We start from the raw sequence: 13565 nt of genomic DNA on the forward strand, positions 1-13565 counted from the left end.
TATTTTTTATTTTAGTCAGAATCATTTTTTTTGTTATGTTTTTTTCGTTTTACCACTCTGAAATCCCCCCCCAAAAAAGTTTTGTCAGACGACTTTTTTTTTTGTCAGGATAATTTTTCAAAGGAATTTGTTGTTGTAATACTAATTTCAGCCACTAGAGGCTGAAGTATACCACTACACCACTACCTAAATTAAATTACTAATTAAAACTCATCTCAAAAATCATCTGGCAAAATTTTCATTTCACCAGTTTAAGGAACTTAAACCCTGTTTTTGTCAACTGTTTTTAAGTCATAAACAGAGAAAACAAAACAATTTAGATTAGATTTAGAAAATAAATCTCCATCATTTTTAACTCTCATTTACCTCTCAGGGCTTCCGTACAGAAAAGATGGATTTTTACGAAAGTTTAAATCGGCGCTATGTGTCAGATATTTGTCCCTCGTTTATCTTAAATAAAAACAATTAAATAATAATAAGAGGTCACAGGTCCTGCTCGTGCATCTGCTGCTGCATCTTCTGAAGCATCTGCTGCATCCTCCTCAGCTGTAAAGGAAACGATAAAACAGAGAGGATGAAGAAGAGCTTACATAAAGACACATATAGGTCATCATTCCACATCACACAGGCTTATGTAACACCTGCTGCAATGCATTATTCAGTGTTTGAGGGTTATTGAGTTGTCAGGTTTTTACTTACCTCATCATCTTTCATTTTGATGAGTTTCTCCGTCTCCACGTCGGGCGTCGACAGCGGCAGGATGGGGATCGGACTCTCCACCCGTTTATCTGCATTCATCTTACTGCAAGAATAAAAAACATAAAAAACACAAAGAATGAAAACAGGAAACAGACGGGGTTTCATTTGGATAAATCAACATGCAGAGACTTGAATGTTTGCAAAACAAGTTAGAAAAACAAGTTTTCTTCTGCGGCACACCCACAAGACAAGGATTATCAGAACTTTTATTATCTCAGAATAAAACTCTTGAGATATACAACCTTGTTTACAAGGGGGTCCCCCAAAACAAAAAATATAATATATAACAAAAAATAATAAAAAAAACAGCAAACAATCAAACAAACAACAAGCTAAATAACATTTAAAAATATATTAAATAAAGAAAGAAAAAGGCAATTCTATAAATAAAGAAAAACAAGCGATTCAAGGTTTCTAATTGTGATGAATTACATTTTTATTTTATTTATTTTATTTATTTTATTTATTTTATTTATTTTATTTATTTATTTATTTTATTTATTTTATTTATTTTATTTATTTTATTTTTACCTTCTTTTATTTTTACCTTCTTTGTTTGATCTTATTCTATTTTATTTTATTACCTTTGAAGAATATTTCTGTAGTTTTTATTTGGTTGTTTCCCTTATCCTTAAAATTTAATTTAATTTAAATGTATTTTATTTTATTTTATTGCTGCACTGGATTTCTTCTCTCCCTGAACTCGACTGTTTGATACCCGATACCTGATGCAGGACTTCCTGGCTCACCTGGTCATGGTCTGGATGCACTGGGCTCTGTAGTTCTCGTAGTGAAGGTCGCTGGTGATGTCCTTCAGGTCGTGCATGTGGGTTCTGATCAGCATCGTCCTCAGCTTCACGAAGTCGCAGTGGGACGGGTTCTCCACTGCCAACAGGAAGTGATTAACGTCAGGGTCGGTCACAGAGGGAGGAGAGGAGAGGATTATGGGATGGATCTCTTACCCTCCACGATGCCCCACGGGTACAGCCTCCCTCTCACCCTCTGACCTCGGGCTTCCACCACCGTGTTGCTGCCGATCACTGCAAATGGAGAGCTCTCCTGCACCGCAGAACAGAGTGCGTTAAAAGTACAATACAAGTAGAACTCCTACATCCGTAGTGGAGAAGTACTGTCAGCAAAATGCACGTAAACGTACTCAGAAGTACTTCACTTTTCCCAAACGGAAAGATCAACAAGTTAGCTCAACATGCTGCTACTGGGAGGCTAAGAAAACGTGTTAGCAAGCGAGCAGAGGAGATAAGTAGTGCAGAAAAAAACTGTTGAAATGTAGGTAAAGTATTGTAGAGAAAGCTGCAGCTAAAAGCAACAAACAGTTAGCTTCCACTAACGGATACTCAAAAGTAGTAAAAGACAACAATTATCCATCATTGACAAATCCGTATAAGTAAAACAACCCAACAGGTTTCCTACAAAGTTAGGTTGGAAGCGTGTTTTTCTCAAATTGAAACCAAAAAACAAAAAGAAAACCTACACAACTACTTGGTTAGGGTTAGTAAAAAACATCATGGTTTGACTTAAAATGACTACGAAACAAAACAAAACAAAAACCCACCAAATACTTGAATCATACGGGACACGTTAAGCTGTATGTGACAGACCGGCTTTAACTAACTCCAATGTAAACCTTCCTTCATGTTGCATCAGCCAAACGTCCTGTGTAGACGGAAGTTTATTTTGAAAGGACACTCTTCATGTAACGAGCGTTTATCCACATAACTGAACAGGAGTCAACCTCTGGTTCTTTAAAGTGAAGTCAGTACTCCATGTCTTAAAGCTGCATTCTCTCTACTGTCCACCAGGGGGCGACTCCTCTGGTTGTATAGAAGTCTATGAGAAAATGACTCTACTTCTCTCTTGATTTATTCCCTCAGTAAACATTGTAAACATGAGTTTATGGTCTCAATCTCTAGTTTCAAACATAGACTGTATATAAGAAGTGGGCGTAGTCTTGAGGACAAATGTTTTGAAGCCTTGAGTTTGGAGATTTCACGTCGCCATCTTGGATAACAGCCGTACACTAGTTATTTTTTTGCAGTACTCCAAACTGAACTCGAGTAAATGCACTTCCTTATTTTGCACTAAAGTCCTCTTAATCAGATTAAAGTGGATCTTTAGATTCAGACTTCACCTTCAGCTCTTTATCTTGCCGTTTGAACTCTTCGTCTTCGTCAGAGTCGCAGTCGGGGAACTGGTAGATCTTTATCCCGTACCGCTCTGTCTCCTCCCTCAGCTGGAGGGACGACACACACAGAGGAGATGTGATGGATAACAGCAAGAAACACACACATAAACACACACACACACACACACACACACACACACACACACACACACACACACACACACACACACACACACACACACACATTAACACAACCTCCCACTTAGTGCTCAAATCCAGCAGGAAGTCTCCGCCCTGAATGAAAGATTTACGGTCCAGATCAAAATCTCTGTGGAGAAAGTCTGAGTCATTAAAATGAGCTGGAACTGAATCAAATCTGATGCTCACTTTAATTCAATATTAAGCTCCTCCTCTAGACTGTAGTGCATCTAAACAAATCAGGATCAAATTAAATACAAAAAGGAAAGAAAAGGTAAATAATATTACTGGTATTTAGCTCATTTATTTTTACTTTATTTCTATTTAAATTATTTTTCTATATTAAACTTTTTTCAATGATTGATAATATAACTCTCAATGTCTTGCAAAATATTTATTTTCTATTTTATCTTCATTTAGCACTGGTGTCAGAATTACTTCCTATACACTTACTATTTATTACTGTATTGTACATATGTTTATATTTTATTCTAATGTGTTCTCGTATTTTTATGTTGTAATCTTTGATCAAACTCTGGCACAAGAATTTCCTTCAGGATAAATAAAGTTATTTAATTTTATTTAATTTATTTAATTTATTTAATTTATTTAATTTATTTAATTTATTTAATTTATTTAATTTTATTTCTTCCTACATTATTTTATTTATTCTACCTTGTTTTTTAGTTTTATTTAATTTAATTTAATTTAATTTAATTACATTTAGTTTTATTTAATTTAATTTAATTTAATTTTATGTATCCTATTAGGTTTATCATTTGTCCTCTAGGAGGCCTTTCTTTCTTACACATAGAGCACAAACACAGACAGAAATATTCACAATAATATAAAAAAAAAACATGGATTAACCCTCGACACTCCACTGTCTGGACATTTAAAGCTCGTATGTCTGCAGGATCAGAGCTCTGCTGCAGGTACAGCGGTCATATTCTATGAATTATTCATGTAACCTCCGTGTGTGTCGTGTTTCCGTCTCACCCGCTCTTTGAGTTTCTTTATCTCAGAGGGAGTCAGACAGTCGGCCTTGGAGATCAGAGGAACCACGTTGACCTTCTCCTGCAGCGCCTTCATGAACTCTATATCGACGGGGCGGAGCCTGCAGGACCACATGAACGTTACTGAGCGCTTCACACACACATGCATGAGCATTAATGTACTTTAGTGTGTGTACTGTGTGTACTATTACCCGTGTCCAAACGGGGGGATGAAGTAGAGGCAGCAGTGAACTCTGTTGTCCTGGATGTTCTTCCTGTTCAGGCCGCTCTCGTCTCTGAAGTAGTGTTCAAACTGCTGGTCGATGTAGTCGGTGACATTCCTCCAGCTGTAAAACACAAAAACACGTTTATGTATTTATACCACAAAGATACTACTGATACAAAGAAGTTTTAAAGGTATAGTTAATAGTTTTGGGAAGAATACGTAAACATTAGATCAACACCGGTGGAGGAAAGTAACTAAGTAGATCTAATCAAGTTCTGCACAGACATTAGGTACTTGTACGTTACTTGAATATTTCCATATTGCAGTGAAGTATTGTACTTTTTATTACACTATTTATTTACTTGACTAATTATTTAATCTTTTGTGTGTAAGGTGTTTAAGGTTTTTATGTATTTCTTACATTGGATTTTAGAGTGAAACTCTTTGTAACTTTGTTTTGAAAGGTGTTTTGTAAATAAATAATGTTTTGTAATTTTTATTTATAAATATATCTTTTAAGATCTGATATTTTGGGTTTCCCTGGCAGTTTTTACTGAAGCTGCAGAAACATTAATTATTATTATTATTATTATTATTTATTTAATAATATAATTTATAAAAAATATATTATTATTTGAATTATTATTATTATTATGTATCAATATTAAAATCTTAATATATAATATATATTAATATATAATATTGTTTTTTAAATTAAAAATTTTAAATTAAAAATGAGGGTTATAATTTATTATTATTTATTACATTACTTACCATTCCAGCTTCCTGCTCTTAGAAAGCGGACACTCACCACTCGGTGTTGTTGACGGCGTCTCCGAACCCCGGCGTGTCCACGATGGTGAGCTTCAGCTTCACGCCTTTCTCCTCGATGTCCACGGTGTGTTTGGTGATCTCCACCGTCTGACTGATCCGCTCTGAGGACAGAGACAGCACAGGGAAAGTATTCACATCCTCTACTGCAGTACAAGTACTAAGGATACACTTTAAAGATACTCTGTTAGAGGAAAAGTACTAAGAAGACACTGCTAAGTTATCGGTCATAGTAGAAGTACTAAAACCACATTGTTAAGATGTTAAGACTCTGTTTAAGTAAAAGTAACCAGAACACACTGTAAAGAAACTCTGGAACAGTAAAAGTACTAATACCCAACTGTAAAATACTCTGCTACAACTAAAAGTACTAAAAACACTGTAAACATATTCTGTTGCAGTAAAAGTACGAAGACTATATTGTCAAAATACCCTGTTACAAGTAAAAGTACAGGTACTTAACATTAAAAATACTCAGGGAAAGATAAAAGTACTAATACAAAAAAGCAGAAAACTACCAATTTACAAGTTAAAGTATTAATACCACATTTAAAAAATACGCTATTACTGTAAAAGTACTAATACTCCGTCACAACTAAAAGTACTAATAACGCACAGTTAAAATACTATGTAACAGTAAAAGTCCTAGTACCACACAGTAAAAATACTCAGACTTGTAAAAGTACTTATATTACTACTAGTACTAGTACTCATAAACACAGATATGGAGACTGACCTTCTGCGTTGAGCAGTTTCCTGTCTTTGTGCAGGTCGGTGAGGAACAAGCTGTTCACCAGAGTGGACTTACCCAGACCGGACTCACCTGAAACACAGGTACAGGTACAGGTACAAGTACAGGTACAAGAAGTGATCATTAAACCCTACACATTAAGACCAGGATTTTCAGAATAAAACTCCCATGTGAATGTTTCACCCAGACGTCCAGGTCGGTTTGAGATCCAGACTCTTTCATTTCATTTGACTCAACTATCACATCGATGTTTTCCAGACTTCATAAGAACCTGATACGCTACAAATAGAAGCAAGTCTGAACATAAACTAATTTAAATCACATTATTATAATATAATAGTAATAATACTGAATATAGCCTTTCAAAACATTATTACAAATGTTTCCACAACAGCAAAATAAAAACAGAATCCAATAAAATTAAATTAAAGAGAAGAAGAAGAAGAAGAAGAAGAAGAAGAAGAAGAAGAAAAAAGAAGAAGAAGAAGAAGAAGAAGAAGAAAAAAGAAGAAGAAGAAGAAGAAGAAGAAGAAGAAGAAGAAGAAGAAGAAGAAGAAGAAGAAGAAGAAGAAGAAGAAGAAGAAGAAGAAGAAGAAGTGTGAAATGATGCCACCAATCAGCTGTTTTCATTAAATTAAACTTTAGTTGTTTAAACTGGTTTAAAGCTCTGGGGACTTTTAGTCTCTCAGGATTCTCAAAACCCTCCTGAAGGTTTTTTTATTTTCAACATAATTAAATCCAGAGAATCTCTCATAACTTCTCCTGTTCCTCGATATCAAACATTCATGTTGTAGCAGAGCCAGAAGAGTTTTCACAGAACACATTGAAACTTGTGAAAACTGTGAGTGAGCGGAGGTGTGATGAGAGAGCTGCTTCACAACGGAGACGTCCTGTAAGAAACCTGCTAGTGTGAAGACGAGCTGGAGGGTTGTTCTTTGGGCTCCATTAAAGGATTAATATGTAACTTAAAATGTTTAAAAAGCAACTAGACATATGTTATATATGTTGTTTTTACATTATCCAAAATGTTGACAATATTGTGCAAACAGAGAAATTTAATAAAGGTGCGTTTAATTCGGTCGCCTGTCAGTGGCGTCATATTTTCATGTGGTATTCTGACAGAAAGATTTAATTAACTGACTTTTTATCCATTTTTAAAACACATGTTTTTAATATCTTGGTGTTTTTTTATCTACATTTTGACGGGATGAAAGATTTTAGATGTCAGACGTCTGGATCTTAAATTATCACAGAAACAAGCTGAGCTAACGTTAGCATCAGCTCGTCTCTCAGCTCCTCCAGGACGTCCTGCGTCCTCCAAACAGCGTCGGAGAAACAGATTTTTAACTTGAAACTGCTTTTATGACGAAATCCTAAAAACTGCAATGAAGACAACAACTCCCATGATCCCACGCTGCGTCATCAAACTAGGTCTGTTGTTATTGTTTTGATTGATAGACTGACTGGAAGACGGTAAACTTTTAATTTAAATTAATTATCTTACTTGAGTAAAAGTAATTTGTGATTAGTTTAGTTTATTACATAAATGTATCAGGAACCATCTCAAATAAAGAACAGGTGTAATGTATATATTTATGAGTTAATATCAGTTCCTGTGCAGATAGACACTGATACAACTAATGTGAATTTAAAGACCAATTTCTTAAAGAATGGCGAGTTACTCATTCAAACAGAAGAGGTGACGTATTTCTCACCTGCCACCATGAGGGTGAAGTCAAACCCCTTCTTCACCGACTTCCTGTGCACCTGGTTGGGCAGCGTCGCAAAGCCAACGTAATCTTTTTCCTACAAACAAGAACACAAATGAAATCAGCTGATGATCTGAATGATATAATGACACTTGTAGTGAATAGATGGATGAACAACAGAGACCAAACAGTTTGTTTTTCCAGGCTAGAAATATGTTTATTTCTGCTGTTAAGTTTCAACATTTTAACATTGACGTCTATGGGGATTGACTCACAGCTGGAATCAGCCTCTAGAGGGCATTTGATGAACTGCAGTTTTTGCTTTCGTTTTTCAGCAGAGAAAGCTAAAACGGTGATTTACAGTCTATATTTAAATCAAAATAATACATTTAAGTTTCTTAATTAAAGGTAGAAGAGTCCAAAAATAAAGAGACGGCAGCTAACTTAGTGATATCTGCTAAGCTAGCTACCGTTAGCTAGCTACTGTTAGCTCTCTATTAAGCGGTGGTTCTCTGGTAGAACTATACACAATCCAAATGGAGTAGTACACAGTCGAAAATGTGGTAATACACAATCCAAAATACAGTAATACACTGACAGAATGTGTTTATACACGTCGCAATGCAGTAATATGCAGTCGGATTGCAGTAGTACACAGTCGGAATGATGTAATACACAGACGGAATGGCGTAACACAGTCTTATCGTGATAATATACAGTCTTATTGCAATAATACACAGTCAGAACGCAGTAATACACAGTCAGAACGTGGTAGTATACAGTCAGAACGCAGTAATACACAGTCAGAACGTGGTAGTATACAGTCAGAACGCAGTAATACACAGTCAGAACGTGGTAAAACACAGTCTGGAGGCAGTAATACACAGTCAGAACGTGGTAGTATACAGTCAGAACGCAGTAATACACAGTCAGAACGTGGTAGTATACAGTCAGTCAGAACGTGGTAGTATACAGTCAGAACTCGGTAATGTATACAGGTAGTATACAGTCAGAACGCACACAATCCCTCTCATGTTTTATGGAAGACGGCGGCGGGGACACCGAGAGTGTGCCCTGAGGTTCTCCATAGTATTCAGGACTCCAACACAGTACAACACAGAACAACGAGGAGGAGACGGGAAGTAGGTCACATTAAAGAACGACTCCTCCCAGCATGCATCAGGGTTTTACATCCAGACCTACTGAATCAGGGAGATGTGTGTGTGTGTGTGGAGATGTGAGGGGGTGTTTTGGTGTCGTTTGCTTCCATATATTGACGTTTTGTCTGTGGATGCCCCCACACACACACACACACACACACACACACACACACACACACACACACACACACACACACACACACACACACACACACACACACACACACACACACACACAACACACACACAACACACACACACACACACACACACACACACACACACACACACACACACACACACTGACTCAGCCTCGGCAGCAGAGCGATGGAGGAGCTGTTTGGATTTAAGGAGTAGAATCTCTCAGAATAAAGATGAAGTCTGTTTGTGAACATCGTCTGTTCTAAAGATGATTTTACACTAAAGATGAAAAAAAAAATGATTTTAAAGAATCCATGTTCAACTTACACCGACATATTTTTCTACTTTGGTTGTTATAATTGATAAAACAACTAACTAAAACTAAACACAGTTTTCCTCTTTTTTTCTGACCATAAGAAGCTTTAAAGCTGTAAAAATCATCTTATTCCAAACCATCTCATTAAATATTTAAAAGCTGAATTAATTAGTTTATTCATCTGCAACTATTTTGATAATTGCTGAATCTTTTTAGTAATTTTTTCAGCCAAAGAAGCTAAATATTCTCTGATTCTAGCTTCTCCAATATGAAGATTTGCTGCATTTATCTCTTTTATATTATTATAAAACAAATATTGGAAGTTTTAGGACAAAACAAGACAGTTGGAGAACATTATTCAGGCATTTTTTTTTACAATTTTGTGACATTTCACAGACCAAAAGACGAAATGATAAACAAAGATAATTGTTATATTCTTTATTGTCTTATTCCATAACGTCTCATTATATATTTAAAAGCTGAATTGATAAGTTGATTTATGCTGAATCGTTTTAGTCATTCTGACAAACATTATAAATATTCTTTATTTCTGTCTTCTCCAATGTGAAGATTTGCTGCATTTATCTGCTTTAGATTATAATAAAATGAATATTAAGCATTTAGAGGAGCAAAACAAGACATTTGAAGGAAAGTTTACAGGATTTCTTTTACTATTTTCTGACATTCAAGTACTAAACAAGGAATTGATTAATCATGATTTATTTATTTTGCCATAAAAATGTCAAATATTCTGTGATTCTTTCTTCTCCGATATAAATGTGCTGCATTTATCTGTTTAATATTATGAAATGAATATTTTTCTGTTTTAGACGAAGAAAACAAGAAATATGAAGCAGTTTTTTCACTATTTCCTGATTTCACAGATAAAACAATGAATCAAGAAAATAATCCACAGATTAATCAAAGGTAAACGTTAAATTCTTCATCATCTTGTTCCAGCTTTTCACGAAGAGAAACATTAAAAACCAAAAAGACACCATGTTGTTTTATTTCTGCAGATGTCTTGTGCATCATTATGAAGACTTTCCCCCAAAACACTTTATGATCTAAATAAAGTTTTACTGACTGTATTGTGCAAGAATAGTTGATTTATTCGATTATTGGTCATGAAAAGTAAACTACATTAAGTTACTGTTATTGAATCACAGGGAGCTGCATCTAATGCTTATATTTGTTAATATTTATGAATCATTTCATCAATAAATGGACAATAAATTGTGATTAGAATTTCCCAACAGCTCAAGGCGACGTCTTCAAATGTCTCATTCTGTTCAAGCAACAGTTTAAACCCAAATATATTCAGTTTATTATCAAATATCATAAATAAAATCACATTTAATCAGCTGGAATCACTGAATGTTGGAATGATTTTAACCTGAACAATGACTGAAATGAACTACAAATTACATTTCTGTGGATTGTCTGATTGATTAATTGTTATAACTCTACATGTTTCCAGATGTGTGTGCAGATGTTACACACTACAGGAAATATACAAAAGTAATATTTCATGAACCAGAATCAATAAGAGCTGAATAAACAGAACTGAACTGTGACACATGCAGACATCTGTGATCAACAAAGGGATCACACGCACACAAACACACCTCCACACACACACACACACACATGCACATGCACACGCACACAAACACACCTCCACACACACACACACACACACACACATGCACACACACACACACACACACACACACACATGCACATGCACATGCACACACACAAACACACCTCCACACACACACACACACACACACACACACACACATGCACATGCACACGCACACAAACACACCTCCACACACACACACACACACATGCACATGCACACGCACACAAACACACCTCCACACACACACACACATGCACATGCACACGCACACAAACACACCTCCACACACACACACACACATGCACATGCACACGCACACAAACACACCTCCACACACACACACACACACACATGCACACACACACACAAACACACCTCCACACACACACACACACACACACACACACACACACACACCTGCACACGCATGTCTTACCTCTCCATCCTCTGTGCAGGGAGACACATTCCAGGAGACATCCGGGATCAAACGGGCGGACATCCAGCAGGAGGAGGAGGAGGAGGAGGAGGAGGAGGAGGAGGAGGAGGAGGAGGAGGAGGAGGAGGAGGATTTGATCAGATTCATTGATCCATAATTGATTATCAGCTGTGACGCGGTGTTTAATTACCTGCACGCATCGCACGGCTCTTGTACCTGATGTTGGCCGTCATCATGGATGATGGGAATGAAAGGGGAGGCGGGGTCTGGAGTCCCTATAATAAAAACGGCGCATGCGCAGTAAGGTTTCTGAATAATATTATAATAAAAATAATAAATCACCAAATCATAGTGTTTTTATGGACGTGTTCCAGACTGCGTTCTGTCCGGATCCAGACTGACCCGCAGTGAGAGTTTATTATCTGAAACACGGCCTGCAGTTCGTGTGAGTCACCACACGGTGGCAGTATAGCTCTGCTCTGAGATGATGGATATGCTGCTGTTATAAAAATAAATAAAAATAAACTATAAAATAAAAATAAAAGTAAAAAAAGATGTATAATAATATATGCAATCATAATTCATTTTCACATTTATACAAATTATTTAAAAAATTGTGAGAAAGATAATGGTAAAATAAATAAAAATGAAACTTATTTCATAGAGTGCTGTCTGTATCAGGTGGTATGGCAAGTAAAGGGGTAATTCAAAACATGGAGGGAAAAACACATTAAAAATAATAAAAAATAAACACAGAAATAAAATTATAAAATTATAAAATTATAAAATTATAAAATTATAAAATTATAAAATTATAAAATTATAAAGCAATGAAATAATAAAAATAAAAAAAAATTGATAAAAAATACAAATAAGATAAATAATAAAAAGCAATTGACACCGACAATAAAAAATAGTAATAATTCAACACTTGTTACATAAAAGTCAGCAAATATTCAAGAATTAAACAAAAAGAAAGAAATTCAAATTCAAATAATAGAAAACTAGCCATTTAAAAGTAATCTGACAGTAGAAGATAGAAAACATGTCTAGAAAAGTTATTCTGCAGTCAGTGGTGGAAAAAGTACTTCCATTGTTTACTTCACTAAATGTACTTATACTACAGTGTAGAAATACTGCTACAAGTACAAAGTCCTGCATTTAAAACTTCACCTAGGTAAAAGTATCAAAAGTACATTTTGCAGAATGGCTCCTTTCAGAATAACATATTATATTATTGGATTATAATAATGGATTCTTTAAATGGAGGTTTTCACTTTTAGACCTTTGAAGTCATTTTAAATCTTATATTTCTGTTGGATTGTTCTGATTGGAGGACGTTATTGATTAAAGGAAAGAGTAAATCTTCTGCAGCTGCAACTAAAAGTGTATTTATTTAAATCTGAATATAGACTTCCTGTTAGGAACTCAAATACCCAACAACAATGCAGCATTGTGTGTGATGCCACCCACAGTGTGAACTATATATGTGTGTGTGTGTGTGTGTGTGTGTGTGTGTGTGTGTGTGTGTGTGTGTGTGTGTGTGTGTGTGTGTGTGTGTGTGTGTGTGTGTGTGTGTGTGTGAGAGAGAGAGTTCTACTGTGACTATAGTAACATATGCATCTTGCATCATATGCATCATATTTTTATTGATTTTCATTCATTAAAACAAAGTAAAGTGAATGTTTTAATGTAGGAGTGAACTCCTCTTTCCTTCCGATCACCTTCTGATCAATAACAGGTTGTATATTCCTCAGAACGAGTGAATAAACACATGAGGTTTGGTGTGATTGTGTTGTGACAGCGGAGGAACAATGATGAGAGCGTGGGACTGGAGGCCGCCGCCGGCCGCCATGACGGTCTCTGTTTCCTGCTGCAGCTCACAGGCTGCATTATGGGGGGGGGACGACGACAATGAGCGACCCCCCTCTACCACCATCACCTAAACCAGTTTGTTCTGATCTGTAGGGGTCAACACGGTGACCTCTGCACACCACCGTGTATTTTTTCTTTATATATGTATATGTATATATTTATGTATTTATACTGTCTATGCGTCTCTAGCTGGTCGTCTGAGCCGGAGACGGATTCTCTGTCATAAAGGGGATTAAACATGAGCCGCTTGGCCTCCGGGTCAGAGATGAAACATCAAATCCCAGTTCAATCTGGTTTAATCCAACCCAGCTAACAGGGAACGCCGGGACATGTTTTTGAGGTATCATTACTAGAGAGTTCAGGCTTCTCTTATA

General features: G+C 36.0%; 1 protein-coding gene across 1 annotated transcript; it reads right to left on the reverse strand.

Annotated features, from left to right (window-relative positions):
• Window positions 1-422: 422 nt before the first annotated feature.
• Window positions 423-11549, reverse strand: septin5b (septin 5b). The gene is made up of 12 exons (XM_054613183.1): window positions 11507-11549; window positions 11317-11327; window positions 7619-7709; window positions 5889-5975; window positions 5133-5256; window positions 4308-4442; window positions 4100-4217; window positions 2909-3010; window positions 1722-1818; window positions 1509-1644; window positions 700-802; window positions 423-546 (listed from the first exon to the last, which is right to left on the reverse strand). The coding sequence occupies exons 1-12, from the start codon at window positions 11547-11549 to the stop codon at window positions 484-486; spliced, it is 1110 nt and encodes a 369-aa protein (XP_054469158.1). The 3' UTR covers window positions 423-483.
• Between the last annotated feature and the right edge of the window lie 2016 nt (window positions 11550-13565).

The sequence above is a fragment of the Anoplopoma fimbria genome, chromosome 14, assembly GCF_027596085.1.
Source record: "Anoplopoma fimbria isolate UVic2021 breed Golden Eagle Sablefish chromosome 14, Afim_UVic_2022, whole genome shotgun sequence".
NCBI lineage: Eukaryota > Metazoa > Chordata > Actinopteri > Perciformes > Anoplopomatidae > Anoplopoma > Anoplopoma fimbria.